At 40.9% G+C, this 20,331-nt stretch overlaps 1 protein-coding gene across 11 annotated transcripts in view; it reads right to left on the bottom strand.

Moving 5' to 3' along the window:
• MAP2K5 (mitogen-activated protein kinase kinase 5) overlaps positions 1 to 20,331 on the bottom strand; it is a 277,056-nt gene that overhangs the window by 101,115 nt on the left and 155,610 nt on the right. For all 11 annotated transcript variants that reach the window (XM_045449315.1, XM_045449319.1, XM_045449320.1 and 8 more), the window contains exons 14-16: positions 18,025 to 18,098; positions 17,010 to 17,060; positions 6,924 to 6,995 (exon numbers count right to left, since the gene is read on the bottom strand). In XM_045449315.1, coding sequence (XP_045305271.1) covers positions 6,924 to 6,995; positions 17,010 to 17,060; positions 18,025 to 18,098 — 197 coding nt within the window. The remainder of the gene's footprint in view (positions 1 to 6,923; positions 6,996 to 17,009; positions 17,061 to 18,024; positions 18,099 to 20,331) is intronic.

A 20,331-nucleotide genomic window follows, 5' to 3' on the forward strand; every position in this document is an offset into this window, starting at 1 on the left:
GTGACCTTTGTCCAGGAGCTCTGAAGTAAAGCTTCCATCTAAAGATGAAGAAGCTGAGGCCCAGAGATTAAATGACTTATCCAAGGATCTACGGTTTAGACTGCTAGAGGTGAAATCTGATCTAGGTCTATACTCCAGCAAAAAGAAAACCGTTCTCCACGTGCAAAACATTTGTGATCTCTTCAGCCAACATTTATGTGTGCTTATGTTAAAGGCTCCCTCCAACTTCTGCTTCAGAGCTGTGACAAAAGTATGAAAAAACTGAGCCAAAAGATTTCCTGAGCACCCACTGAGGGGCAGTGGAATTGCGCTAGGGAGTGTAGGTGGTGTTGAGAGTATCAGATTTGACTCCTATCATAAGGAAGTCTGACATGCCTAGAAATTATTATGGTACAAAGTGGAAAAGGCAGATAACACGAGGGAGATGAAGATGAAAGTCAGAAGAAGATGCTACTTTTAGTCGGACAGATCAGAGCAGGTGTCACGAAGGATGGGTATCTGACCCGTATCTTGGGGAGATGAAGGAAAATGATACGCCACATAGAGTGAAGGGCAGAGTGTTCCACGGATTTGCTTTTAACCTGGAAAGGTGATTCTAAAACTCACCAGAAAAACTCTCTTGGCCAAAACAACAGAACTCATAAAAATCTTCAGAAGATGGCGTTACCGTCATGACAATGACCTTGTGTGGCTCCCTGAATATGTTCTTCGCCTTTCTGGAAACGTTTCTCTAAGCCATGGACCTTGCTTCCATCACTTAACACATCATTCAAACCACTTCAATAAAACAGGGATCACGCTGAAGAGGGGTCTCAGAGGACTAGATGACACTCCAATTAACCACGCACATCGAGCCAGATTGTTCTATGCCTCAGACTCAAGAGACTCGTGGAGAGAAGAGGCAAACAAAGGCAGAAAAAAGCGAGGACCCAAGTGAAAAGAGCAAAATGCATGTGTTAAAGATGGGCTTTCAGTCTGACTCCTGCAGAAAAGCCTGTCAGAAGATTATTCACCACCAACCTTAATAAGGTTTATAATAACCCGCCGGCTAGAATCACAAACCAGAACGTGTACTTGTAGAGCATACTCAGTGAGAATAAGGGCAGTATAGGACTGGCCCGGTGCTTTTAAAATGTGTATGCGTTATTCTGGGTACTGCAAAATCAAGGCTGGAAGAAGGTGTGTGTTGACTTATATTTTGACCCAAGAAGGGCCAACTTAAAAATACAGCTTTTGCAAACATGTTGTGATTTAAATGACACAAGAATATGAGTGGAATGAGTAATTAGCGAAAAAAAATAGAGGGGCTTCTCTTCTTGAGCCAGTCTGTGGGAAGAGAGATAGGTACTGAGCTGCTTGTGGAATTAAGACATTGTGCCCCAGGGCACCTGGGTGGCTGAGTCGGTTGAGCGACCAACTTCGGCTCAGGTCATGATCTCATGGTTCATGAGTTCGAGCCTCATGTTGGGCTCTGTGCTGACAGCTCAGAGCCTGGAGCCTGCTTCAGATTCTGTGTCTTCCTCTCTCTCTGCCCCTCCCCCGCTCGTGCTCTGTCTCTCTCTCTCTCTCAAAAATAAATAAAAATATATATTAAAAAATTGGCTCTTATTATGAACCAATTGTCATTTTAAAGTTTAGCTCTGAGGCTTGAATGGCAACTACTAGGGTGAAGAGTCCTAAAAATCACCACCTAGTTGACTGGATCAGGGTGAGCTTTCTAGAAGAGTCAAACAAATATGCTGGGGAGCAGGAGTAATCCTCCTAGTTTGTTCTAGCTCAGGAATTTTATGCCTTTGTTGGTGGCATAAAATTCTTTTTTTTTGTTCTTTTTCTTTTTCTTTATACTTCTTTTTTTACTCTTACTTCTTTTATTCTTACTTCTTTTTTTCTTTTTTTTTTTTTCTTTTGCATTTTTACACTGATTTCTGTCATGAAGGTACAAGGAAGAAGTACAATTCTACATGGATTCTTTCTCCCACGACAAAGTCAGCCCATACAAACCCCTCATATGGCAGTGACCTTTATTTGGCTTCATAACTAATCCACATGAGGAGAACTACAACACATTCAGAGATCTGAGTTGAAAACCATAAGCAAAACACAGAGAAAGGGGCCAAATTCTTCTCATCTAGTGACACTGCCAAGCTCTAGTGAAGCTGAATAATCTCCTTTTTTCCCCTCTTAAGGGTAATCTCCATGTTTATGTTGCTTCTGCCAACTCCAAATACTACATACAGCTGACAGAATCCTGGAAGAGACCCATTTTATCCCACAGGGATACTGAACTGAGAGGAGATGGGGCAGTTCTGTCCCTGGATAAAAGATAGTCTGATATTAAAGATTCTTTGCTTAAGGCACAAATGTACCTGTCTGTGACTTTTTTAATGGCACATTTTAGTGGCATGTAGCATCATCTTTTATGAACAAGTGTGCGAGAGGCCTTGTTATGACCCCCATGGGGAGTATGACAGCACATTAACAAGGGAAGGGCAGCATGGAGACGGCAAGCAAAGGTGAGCCTCGCTATTTTAGGAGTTTAAAACGATGAAGGCGCCTTCTGATTCCTGCCTCACCAAACCTCAGGGAGGGGTTGGGACTTTATGGAGTCTGGGGGAGGGGTGTACTAGTAGAGGTAGAAGGGATAGAAAACTCTAGTTTCCACGTAGTCTCTATTTGATTCTTGTGTGATTTCAGAACAATTCCCTTGCTCAGTTTCCTGTATTTTGATCCCATGTTTCTTTACCACCAGTACTCTAGGGGAATAAAATGACTCAAAACACTTTGAGGAAGGTGTCCACACAAATAGGTAGTAGAACAGCTTAGATGAGACCTTGCATGTTCTGACACTAGACCTCTCCTGAGGGGTTCACAGAGATCCACCTTAGGATGTGCGGGGCAATGGGGAGGGGCTCTTCCCTCTTTTCCTTCTTTCTCCCAGGGGTAAACTCTCTTCGAGACCAATTCCGTTGGTTAAGCATCTTATTAAGCATCTGACTTTGGCCCAGGTCATTATCTCACGGTTTGTGAGTTCGAGCCCTGCGTCAGGCTCTGTGCTGACAGCTAAGAGCCTGGAGCCTGCTCTGGATTCTGTGTCTCCCTCTCTCTCTGCCCCTCCCCCGTTCATTTGTGTTCTCTCTCTCTCTCTCTCTTTCTCTCTCTCTCAAAAATAAATAAACATTAAAGAAAAAAAAAAAAGACCAATCCAGCTCAACTGTAACTCCTTTGGAGAAACCCCGTCTCTCCCCCAGGCTTGGGGCTCAGAGTATCTTGGAAGCACCTTTACTGAAGGTGCTAGCACACTGTTTGTTTTGTTTCGGGCTTTAGTGGTTGGTCTTCTCTATCAGAAGTTTTGTGTGACCCAGTCTCTATGGCCTGGCACATGATAAGTGCTTAGATAGTATTGAATGAATGGAAGTTTTTACTCTTCACAGCACACCCCTAGAAAGGAAGTCTTGTTTTTAAAAGTGAGGATAAACAGAAGAGAAGCAATTCTTTGAAAATGGTGACTCTAATTTGTTATTCAGAATTTTAAAATGCATGGAGATTCACACTTCTCTCTATGACTTTAAGCAGGATTTGCCACATTTATCCCAAGCAGATCGTGGGTGAAAATAAAGAATCTTTACTTCGTGCTTTACTTCAAGTGCTTCTTGTGGACTAACCTCCACATCTTTTCAGGTAATATTCTCATCACATCTGCCCTTAAGGAAAAAAAGAAGCTTGGGGTTCTCTTCATCACTGAATAATTCACAATTTCTCATCTACGGGCTCAAAACCTCCGACTCCCCTTCCCTGTCACTTACTTTGTGTTACCTTGTACCCCAGATGAATTTGGTATAAGACACACGCCAGGGGCCTTACTCTACTCTCTAGTGACTTACTGGTCTATCACTTGTGGTCAGTCACATGCTGTCACTTGCTTGTCTGGGAGGTTGTGAGCTCCTAGAAGGGCTACAATTACATAGTTCCCTCTGAAAGCATTTGGTTAAGCATCAAACACAAAGAGGTGTTCAACAACCTCTCTCGATGATTATAATCCCACTGCACTTGACATCCTGTACCAACATTACCTTCTGATTTAACAGCTGGCTCTTCACCAACCATTTGAAAACACTGGGAGCATTAGGACGCCTAACCCTTCCTGTCCTCCGTTCCTCCCCACTTTGAGCCAACATATTCCTTCTGGCATTCAGGTGTCCCACACTCAATGTGACAATTTGTTACACAATCCCTATACCTTAATCCTCCTCAAACTTATAAATTCAATGAGTCTGTTTCCTTCAGTCATCTGGAGACCATTCAACAGTCTACCTCCAGGATAAATGAACATGATTGACAAAACACCAAATACAACAATGGCAAATTCCCTCCTTATACTATAAAGACCCTCTTTTTAAATCTTTGCATCCCTAGCACCTAGCAGAATATTGGCAGAGATATGTTTCAATATGCAACATAAATAGTCCTATGTATTGGGCATCTATCTATCAATCTATCTGCCTACCTACCTATCTTATCTCCGTGTTTCCATGCGTGTCCCTCTACGGTCCGTGCTCCACAGAACACCCAATAATCTTTTGAAAATATAATTCAGTCATTTACCCTCGGAGGAAAATCTAAAGTTCTTACCATGGCCTACAAGGCAGTATATGATCTAACCCTTGGCTACCTCTCTGAATGTATTTTTTCCCATTTTCCCCCTTGATAACTCCACTACAGTCACCTTGGTCCCTCTGCTTCCCTTGAACATGCCAAACACACTCCAGCTTAGTGCCCCTGTATTTGCTGTTGCCTGGTGGCTCCCTCCATTTACATCATCCAAGTCTCTGCTCAAAGGTACTTTATCAGAAAGGATTGCTCCACTTTATTTTTCTCCATAGGACTTGCCACCACCTGACAATTTATATAGTTCATTATCCTGTTTTCTGTCCTCCTCATGCCCTACTCCATGAGAGTCAAGACTAGAGTGTCCTTTCATTACCATATCCCCATTGCCTATCTAACAGGCATAGCAAGAGCTCAATATATAAATGAAAAAATGAATGTGGAAGGGAAGAACAGTGCATATACGTGTTCTAAATCTTAAATCTATTAGCTATGTTCTCTCATGGTACTATGTGTCTCTGCACGTTATATCATGCTCGGGTGTATCACCATCCAAGTCACTCAGCTCTAGAGTTGATGCAGAAAGTTAAAGAAAGACAACAGACCACTTAGAGTCATAGAATGTTAGTCTGGAAAGGGGCTGCGAGAGCATTATTTTACAGATGAAGAGACAGAAGCCTGGGGAGGGATAGCGGCTTGCACAGGACACCTAGAAACCAGCAGCAAAGGTGAAACTGCTCTCTCTTTCATTCCCAATCTAGGTTCTTATCTGCACACCACGTACTTCTCCAGTGTTCTACACTCTATCTGGTTGTTTGTTAAATGCATTTGATGGCAATGGTTTAAACATGCAAAGGGATGGGGCGCCTGAGTAGCTCAGTTGGTTAAGTGTCCAACTTCAGCTCAGTCTCACGGTCCGTGAGTTGCAGCCCTGCGCTGGGCTCTGTGCTGACAGCTCAGAGCCTGGAGCCTGCTTCAGATTCTCTGTCTCCCCCTCTCTCTGCCCCTCCCCCCGACACATTCTCTCTCTCTCAAAAATAAACATTAAAAAAAAATTAAACATGCAAAGGGAATTTATATTACCAGTAAGGCCTGAGCTCCACAAATCAAAAGTACAAGTTTCTCTCAAAACAGGTTAACTGAACAAGCCCTTCAGGCTTCTGCTGGGAAACTCGGTTCTGGGCTTCTGTCCGCCATTATTGCTAACTGCTCAGCTGATGCATACATACTGTATTTCCTCTTAGATTCTCTTTTGTGAAGAAGCAGAAGAATATAGTTTAACGAACACCGATTATTTTTCCTTTCTTTCTATAGTGCAGGTGAATTGAGTCTAAAGCTACTTCCTTATAAATTCAACTACATTCATGTATTACAAAAATCATAGAAAAAAAGTATGTATTTGACCCCAAAAAAGGTGATAAAAATGTGACTGCAACTCTATCCATGATCTTATTTAAGGACAGTCCTTTTTACTTTTTTAAAAAAATCCTCCTTCCTCTGAATCAATGTAGGTGAGAAACAATTCTTGAAGTACTGGAGAGGATCCAGATTCTATCCTAGTGCAATTCACATCGAGCCAGATGTCTTTCTAATAGAAATTGTACATATTTCCTTATAAATCAATTGTCATTATAAGAAACCTTAGCGCAGAGTTCTTGTGGGGTTACATGTAGCACACTAAGATAAAGTCCATTCTAAATACAGCTATAAAAAGACATTAAAATTGTGCTAAATACATACCCCTCTCCTCCCCCAGATCGTATCATGCCCCGTCCCCCAACATGTGAAATGACTATTTTGAGGCGATGTGATTTTTTTCTTTCTAAACAAACATATAGAATTTATACATCCAAATGAGTAGGACTGCACTCCTTAAAGTAATCACCGTTGGAAGTTACATATGCATTCCAACAAGGGCACCATTACCCAGAACTCTGGAATCTTTTATTATAATGCAGGCTCTAGTGTGCATAAGGATCACCAGGGAACATGTTAACAATGCAGATTCTTAAAGATTTGGATTTAGTCTTAGATGGGAGTCTGGGAACCTGTATTTTTAAGAAGCTCTCCAGGTAAGTTTTGTGCAGGTGATGTGTGAGAAACAGCACCTCCGAATAATCCATTCACAAGCCATTCAAGGATATCAAAATGAGGACTTTAGAGTTAAAATCTATGTGTACATACACATAACTAATAGAAATCGTACACATTTCTGTGTACACAGAAGTTTATTTTTAGTTTTTTCAAAATCTTCATTCTTCTTGATAGAAAATATTAGGACAGTTACACACAGAAGCATCTATTTGCAAACAACATACCTCCATGAAAGAGATTCCTAAACTCCAGACATCAGAATGGATTCCATACTGCTCCCCGGAAATTCTTTCAGGCTGTAAGATAACAGAAGGGAGCTTGTGAGTTGATGGAAGCTAGTCCAGGTTTGAAACACTAATATGGGTTTGGCTAAGGCAGGGTGCCATCAACATTTCATGACACTTTATGAAGAGCAAAACAATCTCATGTGTGTATATATGTATATGCATACTAGATAGGTAACATATAGAAATTACATAGGTAATACAGAATCTCACTGAATCCTCACAAAGTCCCTGTGAAGAAAACTTTATTACCTCTATTTTAGAGATGAAGAAAATTAAGGCTCATATTGGTGAAATCATTTAGGCAAAGTCCTCAGCTAGTAAATGAGCTGAGATCTGAACCCAGGGTCCTCTCCCTCCAAATTCAGTGGTCTCAGCTGTGAACTGAAAAACTACATAATATTATATAATGTTAACACTTATTTGCACTTTGAGAGATGGGTCTGTATCACTAGGGATATTTTTATTTTTATTTTTTTAACTTCTTACTTGGAAATAATTTCAAACTTACAAGAAAGTTGAAAAACTACGACTAATAAAAAAATCCATATTTCCTTTTACCCAGATTCACCTACTGTTCAGCAATTTCATTCCAATTATCTGGGTTTCTTTTGATATGAACCAAGGAACAGTTTGAAAGGTCCATTTGGGACAACTCGTCCTCCATTTAAGACGTGTAGCAAATACCTGGTCCAGAAAGCCACTACATGTACTCTCTATATTTCAAAAGGAGTAGTTTCATAGTGAAGTGGGTGCTGCCTGTCTTCTATCCTTCTAGGATCTAGCATTCAGTAAGGTACTTCACAGAAAACTTTTGAATGAACACAGGAACACACAAACAGAAGTCTCATGGAGGTAGAATGGTCAGTCAAGGTCACAGAGCTGGTCGTGGCAGGGCTAGGATCATAACCCACACCTCCCGGCCCTCAGGGCACTAGTGTGTTGTTTGTACCATCCGCGGGGGTCTTGATGGTCACCAATGGCATCAGCCTTCAGGAGCTTTCACGGGAGCCCTGAAGAGTACCCGGGGCCACACTCAGCCTGGTCCACTGCAGATGGAGGAGGTGAGCACCCACCAGCCATCAGCAGGGGATATACCAGGGGGGTAAAAGATGTGAGTAAGGTGCTTTCAGGTGAGTTGGCACAGTCCTACATCTCAAGGAGTTGGCTTAGCTGGGACCCAGAACTTCGCGACCTACTTTCTACTCATACCCATCAGGCTACCTCAATATACTTAACTGCCTTCTCCTGGGACCACTTGCCATAAAATTACATAAAGCCCTATCCTGAGGTAGCAGGTGGATTGTCTTATTTCCCTTCTTTTATTTATTTCTTTAATCTGTAAAACCCCTTTGCTACCAAGAACCATTCTTCCCAAGGGCCACGTGTCATGTGACCATTTCTCCCAGCTGATAATAGACGCACGCGGTCATCCCAATCCCCCAGTACTTTAACTTTCACATTCAAATCCCCCACACCATCATTTCTGGAGTTCCTTGTTCAGACATGAATGAACCCATTATCCAGTTCCAGCTAGTTCAATAGGTACTAGGATGAAAGCAGCCAGTTAGTTACAGGAATTACCATCACTATCATCATCATCATCAACACTACCACATGCATTTATTGAAGAATTTCCATATGCCTGGCATTGTGTGCTAATGCAGGTCTCATTTCGGACTCATAAGGACCCATATTAGATTGGTACCATTATCATCCTCTTTTAACAGATGAGGAGAAGGAGGTACAGAGACGTTTAGTTGCACTCAGTAATAGTTTAGTTGCGGACAGTAATAGCTATCATTTGATGACCAGCTAGTATATTGCAGACACTGGGCTACTTTGCATTCTCTACGTTTTTTAACAATCTTGCAAAGGTTATTACTGCCCTCATTTCAAAGATGTAAAAACTGAGGCTTAGTAAAATTAAGTGGCTTGCTGAAGTCTAGAGCTGTGGATCAACATCAGGTATATTGTTTAGGAACACAGCCAGGATTCAAACCCTGGTATGCCTGACTGCAAAATCAGGGTTCTTTCTACTGTGTCACACTGCCCCCAGAACCAGGAGTCAGAAAAGCCACACACTAATCTTGATCTGATCAGTATTTCTCAACATTTGGTCTTCAGACTAGCCATCAGAGAAGTGACTGCCTGAGGTGCATATTGTAGATGAACCTCCTGAATCAGAATCTGGAAGTGGTTCAGGGGATCTACCTTCTAAAAAATAATTTCTCTGGATGATTCTTTGGTGTATACTTAGCTTCAGTCACTAAACATTTCCATGTTCCCTGCAGAGGCAATGACCTATCTTCCTCTTCTCTGCTTCATGAACATTTCTTTTATAGACCCCTGTCATGGGCCACCTTTCTTTGGTGACACATTCCCGTACTTCTCAGGAAGAATTACAAATTCTTGCCTCTGTCCTTCATGAAAATGTTGTTTGTATTTTTAATATTAATTGATTGCACGGTGTTATAATCATCCGATTACTAGCCTGTTTCTCCCAAGAGGCCAAGAGAGTGTCTTATTCATCTCATACCTAGTACCATGGCTGGCATGTAGCCAGTGCGCGGTCAAGGTATGCTGCCTTGAAGGAATGTAATACATGTTTGGTGCACATTTGGTTTTAAGCATGTGCCAATTATTAAGTCCCCTGAAGTGTTCTACTAATATAACTTCCCCAATATTACTGCTATTCATGCCCATGAAGAAACATCCAGCAAACATGAAAATCCTAAAATCCTCTAGAACTCTTTATGTTATTTTATAAAAAAAAAAAAAAAAAAAAAAAAACAACCTTTTTAATGTTTATTTTTGAGACAGAGAGAGAGAGAGAGAGAGAGAGAGAGAGAGGGAGGAGCAGAGAGAGACACACACAGAAGCTGAAGCAGGCTTCAGGCTCTGAGTTGTCAGCACAGAGTTTGACGTGGGGCTTGAACTCAGGAGCCGTGAGATCATGACCCGAGTCAAAGTTGGACGCTCAACTGACTGAGCCACTCAGCCGCCCCTAGAACTCTTAAAGAAATAACCAAATGTTGCCTTCCTGTCTGTGTCTTCTCTCCTTTCTCCTTTTCTTCATCCCACTAGCTGACAGTTATCAAAATATAGCACTTCATTCAGCGTACAGAATAAGCAAACAAAAGTCGCGCCCACATACAAAATATTTTGACAGGACCAACGATAAGATTAAATACATTCATAACATTTGCCCACTTAACTTTTTTTTTTTTAAGCTTATTTTTATTTATTTGAGAGAGAGATAGAGAGCATGTGGGGGAGGGCGGAGAGGAAGACAGAATCCCAAGCAGGCTCCACACTGCCAGCAGAGAGCCAGACACAGAAACTCACAAACCGTGAGATCGTGACCTGAGCAGAAACCAAGAGCCAGATGCTTAACCGACTGAGCCACCCAGGTGCCCCTGCCCATTGCACTTTCAAAACAAATGCAAACAGGAAGCTGAAAATAAAGCATACAAAAAAATTAAATTAAAAAAGAAAAAGAGAGGAAGTGATAATTGTCACAGATATCAGGTGGCAAATAGGAGAGCTCCTTAAGGAGTTCTCGCAATAAGCTAACAAAACAAGATCACTGTTGTGGTGCTGTGCTCAAGCATGAATGCTTAGTGAGAGTCGGGAGCCAGCTCTACGGGTCTACCTGAAGAGCTGGTACAGTAGATACGGACTGGGAAATGCGCCCAGGCCCCTGAAACTGACACAGCACAAGATAAGCCCCAATACATTTTGAATTTATGGAGCCAGGACTTGATGGCCTGAGGCTGCACGATTCAAATCTGTTCTTATACTTGAAGCCAAGGTGGTCTGCCCTGTTCTCTCCCCTCTAAAACAAAACAAAACCAACCACCAGGTACCACACTACTGACAGAAGATCTGTGATGGACATTTTGCAGTTAAAAATCGAAAGCTGGGTTACTTTCTGACATGGCAGCTGTTACCAGTGTGGAGAGCTAAATAATAGGAAAAACATGACTCCCTGTCTGAGGCACGTCTGTACTGAGGTTTAAGTGTAGGAGGAAAAGTCCTGGTCTATTCTTAACGAGAACAGTGGTGATGATATAAAAAGCAGACTTTATACAGGATCTGAAAGGGCAGTGGCTCCAAGCTGTACTCTCCACTCCTTCCAGCCACCCTCTGTGACTTGTTATTTACCCAGGACCCATATTTAGGTGACTCACTCTAGAACTATCTCTACACAATACCCCAGGACTTACTTGTCAAAATCAACAAGATATCAAGGTACATTCCTAATCTCTTCTGATAAAGAATTTCTGCTCAGGATTACACCACTCAGTAAATTAACAAAAGTATGCACAAATACTTTAGGTTAGTAAGCAATCGAAATACATATCACAAACAATAGGCATTTTTTAAATATTTTTTTTTAACGTTTATTTAATTTTGAGAGAGAGAGACAGAGAGAGAGAGAGAGAGAGAGAGAGAGAGAGAGAGAGAGAGTGAGCGAGCACATGAACAGGGGAGGGACAGAGAGAGAGAGAGATACAGAATCTGAATCAGGCTCCAGACACTGAGCTGTCAGCACAGAGCCTGATGCGTGGCTCAAACTCGTAAACCGCAAGATTGTGACCTGAGCCAAAGTCAGATGCTTAACCGACTGAGACACCCAGGTGCCCCGGGGGGATTGTTTTTTAAGCTGGCAAGATCCCTGTGAATAGTACAGCCTATTGGTTACCCAAGAGTCTGGAGTGGGACGGTTCTAACTCAATCCTATCTTCCAGTTCATAAATTCTCTCTTCTGCTATATCCAATATACTAGCAAGTAGTGAGTTTTTAAGTTTTAATCTAGAAGTTTTGAGATTTTATCCAATCTACCGTGTCACTTTTAAAACTTGTAATTTGAAGTCTGTATCTGTTGCTCCTGCTGGTTCTTTTTCATATTGCCTTGTTTCCTTGTGTACCTGGTTTTTTGTTCACTACTTGCTAGTTTTTGCTCTTGAAAAAATTTGAGACATTCTCTGAGGCTTAAGGAAGATGTGCCCACCTTAAACCAGGTTCTTAGCATGAAGCTCCTTTTCCAACTCAAGTCATGAATACAAACAGTCAGCCTGCAAATCTGTGTCAGTTAGTCTATGGCCATAACTCTCCCCCTTCTCCTTTTCCCCCCGCTTTTCTGCTTGGCTCTGAGAAGGCTTCTCTTTTGTTCCCTGGACTGGCGGAGGAGGAGCAGCTCTGGCTCTGGTTTGCTCTTACACTGAGAGTGAGCCCTTCAGGCTTCCAAGATGATATGGAGAAGATCGCCACGGAGACCTTCTGCGTTAGGAGGACGCCCACATCATTGATAGCGGTGGTATAGGCAGATGGCTATACCTACTTCGTCAGGAAGAATGAGCTTTGGTGTGCCAAATATTCCGCTTTCCTCTCTGTTGCAGGAGTCCACCTAAAAATTGTTCTAGGAGATTCCCATTGTCTTTTTAGCTCTTCAAAGCATTTGCGATGGTTTTTAAAGTATTTTACCTAGCATTTTTCAACAGAAGAGTTGGTGCGAATAACCTAACCTGCTGTCACTAGAAACTAGAAGCTGGTGTTCTAATTAAATCTTGACTCTCACTACTTGGCTAACTCTGAGCTCCTGGGCTAAAGTTTTTCCACCTTTGGTTACCTTATCTGTAAAATGAAGACAATGATAATATGTATGCTTCATGGGGTTGTGTGAAGATTAAATGAATCCATGCAATGTACTGGATTCGATACCTGTCACATGGTGAATGTGACTTCTACAAGTTCCACCTCTGAACATGCCTGTAAATTGTTAGCAGTATTATTTTTTAATGACTTAGGACCTTAAGAAAGCTGCCCTTTTTCCTAGTTATCATTTTCTTACACCATACACTTTAGATTATAGAAGAACGAACTGAGATTGCACATGCAGGGCTAGTTCTTTGAGTTACTTTCTTTTCAATATCTGAGCAGCCTCGCTGACTGTATTTGAGTAATCTGGGGGCCTTCTATGCCTTAAAATGCACGTAGGACACTTAACCTAAGAAGTTAAACACTCTGTTTGTAATCAGCGAAAAGTCGTCTTTGGAAGGCAGCTTTCATGAATGAACTCATTCGTTTCGCAGGGTGTGAAGGCCTGGATACAGAGAATGAGCAGAATAAACACTGCCCCTCTGGAGATCGCAGTCTGGATCGGGAGAGACCAACATAATCTGGACAGAGTGAGGGGCACAGCAGTTAAAAGTACAGTCCCTGTGAGTACTTAGGCTTGAACCCTGGTTCTGCCACTCATTAAATGTATGAACTTGAGTAAGTTACTCAACTTCTCTATCCCTGTTTTTCACCTGTACAATGAGAATGATAGTATTTACCTGACAGGGTTGTTGTAAGGATCCAAAGCACTAATATACGTAAGAGTTTAAAAGAGTGACTGGCACATGCAGCTAAATACTAGCTCTTATTATTTGTCATTACCACTGTATGAATATAAAGAAAAATGGATGTAAGGGTATCTATCATACTAGCTCATCTCTAACTGTATATTCTCACAACTTATCATTTGTCCTCTACCGCACTTCCTGTCCCCAACTATGTCCCCTTACCTTCTATTTCTAATGTCTCAGCTCAACCCTCCACCGTGATCTCTTCTGTAAGTACCCTTTCACATACTGCTTTACATCAAATTTGTACACTGTATGACTTCTTACTCTCTAAATGTATATTTGATACAACGTAAGTCTTTATTACATCACACATAATGTGGCCACATATAATGCCACACTTCTATTCTTGCCCACATCGTAGGTGGATTTGAGTGGTTCCACCACAACCTGGCTGATGGCATGAAAGTGCTCAGTAAATACTGGTTGATTAACTCAAGGTACTCAGTTTCAGATACAGCTTTCGCTGGCATAGACCAGAGGCTGGCAAATTTTTCCTGTATGTGACCAGAGAGTAAATATTTCTCCCTCTGTGGGCCATATGGTCTCTGCTGTACTGTCACAGGGACTCCACTCTGCCACTGCAGTGCTGAAGCAGCCACAGACAACCCCAAGCAAAAGGTCGTGGCCATGTCCCAATACAACTTTTGTTTCTTAGCCAATTTGTTTTAGTTTGAAATACTTATGGATTCACAAGTTGAAAAAATATATACAGGGAAGTTGTGCACACTCACCCAGGTTCCCCCAATAATAGTTTTATAGTACAGTATCATGGTGTATCAGGCAGGGATTAATACCCAGAACAGAATAACAAATGTTATTTCAATCTTTCCCCACTCCCAACCTCTAATCTCACACCAATTAGGTAAGTAAGTGGTCAACGAGAGCCTCCTGAGTTATCAGGCTATCACTCTTTGCTTTATAGGTATCTTATGCTTTTTACAACTTGAACCATAAAGCTGATGACTAGAATTCACTCACCCAAGAAGCAAAGCAATTTTAGCTCTGCCAACCTTAGCTAACATTTCATAATTTTAATCCTCACATATTCAATTAATAGATGGATGCATCACACTCATCCATAAAGCAAGAGGAAAAAAGGTAATTTCTTTAATGTACACCTGGGAAAGACGACTGTAATCTAGATTTGTACATTCAAACATAACGCAATTTAATTATTAGAGCAATTTAAAGCTACTAAAAACATGACAGGTAGAAAACATGGTGCGTAGATGAGAAGTTGTTTCTTTTCTTTATTTTAGAAAGAGGGAGTGAGCGTGAGCAAGGGAGAAAAGCAGAGAGAGACAGAGAAGAGAGAACCATTAAAAAAATTTTTTTTTTATGTTTATTCATTTTTGAAAGACAGAGAGAGACAGAGCACAAGGAGGGGTGGGGCGGTGAGAAAGGGGGACATAGAATCTAAAGCAGGCTCCAGGCTCTGAGCTGTCAGCACCAGGGCCCGATGTGGGGCTTGAACTCATGAAGCACGAGATCATGACCTGAGCCGAAGTCGGATGCTCAACCGACTGAGCCACCCAGGCACCCCGAGAAAAGAGAATCTTAAGCAGGCTCCATGCTCAGTGTGGAGCCTGACAAAAGGCTCGATCCCACCACCATGGGATCATGACCTGAGCTGAAACCAAGTCAGACACTCAACCGACTAAGCCACCCAGGTGCCCCAAAAAGTTGTTTCATTTATAATTTTATTCCTTAAAAAAATTTTTTTTTAACATTTATTCTTGAGAGACAGAGAGAGAACTGAGTAGGGGAAGAGCAGAGAGAAAGGGAGACAGAGACTCTGAAGTGGGCTCTGCAATGTCAGTGCAAAGCCTGACATGGGGCTTGAACCACAAACTGGGAGACCATGACCTGAGCCAAAGTTGGATGCTCAACCAACGGAGCCACCCAGGTGCCCCATTCATTTTTTTTTTTTTTTTTTTTAACCACAGCATTCCATATTCTTTCAAAGACTGAAACTATGGGATCTGGTAGGGACTTATTAATGGTTTGGGTTTTTTTTTTTTAAAGTTTATTTATTTTGAGAGGGAGAGAGCGAGCACGAGCAGGGGAGGGGCAGAGAGAGAAGGGGTGGGGAGAGAAATCCCAAGCAGGCTCTGCACTGTCAACAGAGTCTGATGTGGGACTTGAATCCACGAACCGCATGATCAGGACCTGAGCTGAAATCAAGAGTCAGACGCTTAACTGACTGAGCCACCCAGGTGCCCCAGGATTTATTAACTGTAAAGGTGGCTCACCAATCTCAGCTAACCTGGTAGAGCCAAGAGGGTGATTATGTTTTATGAAAACAGATATGATGACTTCAGGGGTTAATTTTTTTTTTTTCACATTACTTAGAAAAATGAGAAAGAATGAATTTTCTTTAAAAACCAGGCAGAACAAACATTAACTATTCTGGTATTTCAATATAAAAAAATGGTTTGTACTGTTCTGAGAAGGGGATTCAGAGTAACATCTTTTTATTATCAAGATAATATATGAACTGAGAGTAAGATCCAGGTTTCCATCCAACTAATGTGTTTAACATCATATAAAGACCATGGGGTTGGGGCACCTGGGTGGCTCAGTCGGTTAAGCGTCCGACTTCAGCTCAGGTCATCATCTCAAGGCTCGTGGATTCGAGCCCTGTCTCGGGCTCTGCACTGACAGCTTAGAGCCTGGAGCCTGCTTCAGATTCTGTGTCTTTCTCTCTCTCTCTGTTCCTCCCCCACTTGCATTCTGTCTCTCTCTCTCTCTCAAAAATAAACATTAAAAAAAAAAAAAAAGACTATGGGAAGTAAAACAGACTAAATAAATCTAGAATCCTCATTAAAAAAAAAATGACCTTAAGGTGTTAAAACAAAACTTGGCTCCAAAATGATACTAGATAACCTTCCTGCTTGTCTCTCCCAATCACCCACTCTTGAAATGATTGTGGAAACTAATTACAGCATTTGTGCCCCCCAAACTTCCCTTAGTTAAAAGGTAGGAAAAAGGAAAAGGTCTAAGTCAAGTCCAGCTTGGGTCTTTGAAACAGCTCTATGCTTCTAATTTTTATACTTGGTAAATTTATTTCAGAAGAGTTAATAAATTATCTTATGACAGGAATGAACCCAACAAGTAAACAGAATATAGGTGTATAAGTTCGAAAAAGAATTTCCTGCTAAACCTTTACATTCAGAGATCCATAAGTAAGAGCTGATCACATCAATAATTTAATTCTGATCCAGTGACAAAGCATGTTAGTATTTCTGGAAAAAACAGCCAATCTTATTGACTGACATTTTGGGATACTTGAGGGTTAATTAAATAAGCAATGTGGCAAAGCGGCCAATGTGCTGTAAGGTGCAATTTTTCTCTAGGATTAAACTTCAAAACTCAGCAATTTCACCCTCGAACCAACTAGTTAAGTCAACTAAGCAGATAAGTTGGTAGCTCCTGGATAAAATCTAATGCCTTTTAGAAAGACTTAAAAATCAGATCATGACTGGATTGACTTTGTAATTTATGATCTGTTAGGATAAAGCTGTGGAATTAATTCAAGAATTCTACATTACCAAGTACATAAAGATAAAGATGTTGGTTTTAAATGTTATTTTTGCATAAGTTTACTTACCGCCATATAAGCATTTGTTCCAACATACGTCTTGGCTATAGAATTCACCAGCTATGAGACAAAACAGTCTGTTAGAACAATATAAAGATAATGTGGAAATAAAATGGGCAATTATTCCTCATTTAACCTACAATCATCATTTCTATAAATCAACTAAAAATTATGTAAAAGGGAACAAATTTATCTACAAAGGCATTAAAAATGATTAAATCTCTCTTTTCTTTTGAATGTGATTTCCAATTTAAACAAGCACAGCATTACAGTTTATAGCAGATAACCTTAAACAATTCACTTAAGCAGGATGCTTATCGCTTTAGTACCCCAAACCCGCCTGATATAAAAAGTCAATTTGAAGTAGAATTTGAACACACTCATTTTTCAGTCAGATGGCTCAAGATGTGAATGGCGCCCATGCATTGCTAGAATGAAACGGGCACTAAATACGCTGGAGGGATAACAGACTTTGACAACTCATAATACAACGATGACCTTCGCTTTGGTCTTCGTGTTTGGCTGGGAGTAAAGGTGGCTGCAATTCAAATCAACATCACAGCACGCTCGTGGGTCACTATCACCGGGGTTCTCAGGGGAGGCCCAAAATGGAAATTAATTAAAATTTGTGCTGCACATTGTAATGGCCCTCCACCATTGTTCCTCCCAATATTAATTTTTATTGTGGGCCAGTTGGGCTCCCCAGGCACAGCTCCCACTCTGCCCTCCCTTTTGTCTGGTCAAAACGCTTTCATATCAAAGCTGCATCTCAATGAAGTTTGCTATTCGTAAGTAGTAATTACAATATCAGCAGTTTTTACTGTCATTAAACAATGAACAATCATATTCTGATGAAGGAAACTCGCTCGGAGATTAAAAATGAATAACACGCTCCCAGCCGAGGAGAAGATGCAGAGTTCTGTTTGTCTGGCAGTGAGGTGATTTTTCAATCCGAAGAGTGGACTGAAAATAAAAAGTGAATGTTGCAGACAGGAGAGCAGATTGGGAGGAAAAAGAGACCTACCTGAGTGCTAACTCCAAAATCACACAGCTTGACCTGTCCTCTTGTGTTTACTAGCATATTGGAGGGCTTCACATCTAGAAGGGGACAAAAAAGTCCATATAACTAAGTCTGTATCTACAGTGCACGTTTAAAAAAAGCACACATGCACACCATACCATATTGCAGAAATGACATCATCTGTTCAACCCGGAATTCTAATCACAAATTTAATGCAAAGCATTTTATCTGGAGGCAAAATGTAAGGTCCTAACTCCTTCACTTCCAACCATTTCTGGTTTCTATGGAAGCAAGGGTTTATTTCAAGTGAAAGTCAAATAAAACCTTGGCTTCCAACAACAGTAAATACATCCATCATCCTATCCCCAGGCTTTCAGGAAAAGTAGGTAGATAAGAAAATGTAATCTTGCAAAGAATTTGCACAAAAAGGTTTGGCTTTGCTGTTGATGTGAAACTACTCCTCCCATCTAAGAAGCAGTAAGGCCAATGGGAAGCCAATGAGAAAAAAAATCATTCATATGTTGCTAGTAACAGGACATATCTATATGAAACAATGACAAAATGAATGCACTATTGCTATCTCCTGGTTTTATGTGACAAATGCTACTTCAGATAACACTCAGAAATTGGTCTAAAGGCGAGGGTAGATGTGTGTGCATATATGCACTTACTGATCATGGTTTCATTTCTCCTTCTCTCCCCTTACATCACTTTTGACTGCTGTTATAGTTAACAAAAGAATTGACATAGCTTTTGCCAAGGCAGTCAGTTGCTAAATAATAACACAAAGGGTTTCTGTGAAGCATTGTCAGTGACAACAATGAGCCATTTCAGGAATTCCGGGAACCCACAAAAACCATCCAAGCAGGATAAGAGCACACCACTGTTGACGGTACAGAATAGCACCTGCTTCAACATTTCATCTTCAACTGCGAAAGTGGTCTGGAACAGACAACTTGTTATATTTAATACAGCATACAACCTGCATTACCCCAAAACTGAACAAGAGACTCAATTTTTTACGTAACATTTTTAAAAGACATGTGAGTATTCTCACCCCAAGCCTTCACTTTGCAAAAGAGTACCCTAACAAAGTATCCTGCCAACAGTAGGTACTTAATCCAAACTTCAAGTTCAAACTCAGTAAACAATTACTGAACTCTACTTCCTATGTGACAGGCAACGTGCCAGGCACTTTCTCATACATGTGCTCATTTGGTATCACCTGGCTGACACTAGAATGTAAATGGCATGAAGGCAGGGACTTTGTTTCTTTTACCGACTACTGTATTCCCAGCCCCTAGAAGAGTTTCAGGCATATAGCAAGTGCTTAATAAATACTTGTTGAATGGATGAGAGAATAAACAAATAGAAACCATAAGCACAAAGCATTATTTTATGCTGATGATTCTTTTTCAGTGATCAGGGTTAGCTATAGAACATGTCTCTGTCGCATGACCTTCATACAAGACATACTATGTACTATCTTTAGGGGCACTCTCTCTATGAAAACAAGTTAGCATGCCTACGGCTGGTATAGGTTCTTTTTCCAACTAGTCTTTCTGCCTCCAACCTTCCTCAATTTGAACATAAATCTTATACACCATCGTATTAAATATCCACTTTTACTACCTCATTTCTCTTCTTGGTGAGGAAGTAAAATATTCCCTGACCTCCCCCGCCAACCTGAATGTGAACTCCTAGTTAGCACAATACATACACATTACAGCACCATTAGACATTCAATAAATGTTTGGTGAACTGAAAGAAATGTTAGACTCCACATATGCGGGTCTTATTTTCCAAATCCAATTCTCATTACAGGCACTCAACTTAGAATATTTTTCTTTTGGACAACCTACTCTTTTATATATTGACATCTTTAAACCCCTCTTAAGCTGCCACATCAGATGGAGACAGTTAATGAACAAATATTTTGAGCTCCTGGAAGATGGAGCTGCCTGGAAATCATGAGGTATGCCAAAATTAACAGATCTTTAGCTTTAATCAGATACACTTTTGACTTAAGTGGATCAATAGAGAGAGAAACAATAAAACAAGAGAACTGCTAGATTATACTCTAAAAGGCAGGTGTAAATAAGAACTTCATTGCATTTTTCAGCTAAGGACATCATTTTAAACTTACATGCCAGCCTGCTCTATGACTTTTGCACATTCACCTCTCAGCCTAGTTCTCAGGAACACTTTATATGTGAAAGCAGTAAACACCAGTCATCCTCATGTCAAGCTTTGTACTCCACCTGACCAGTTTAATCATTGTCTCAATAGAAACAAAACCCTCCATCACCA

Source organism: Leopardus geoffroyi, chromosome B3 (assembly GCF_018350155.1).
Source record: "Leopardus geoffroyi isolate Oge1 chromosome B3, O.geoffroyi_Oge1_pat1.0, whole genome shotgun sequence".
Lineage (NCBI taxonomy): Eukaryota > Metazoa > Chordata > Mammalia > Carnivora > Felidae > Leopardus > Leopardus geoffroyi.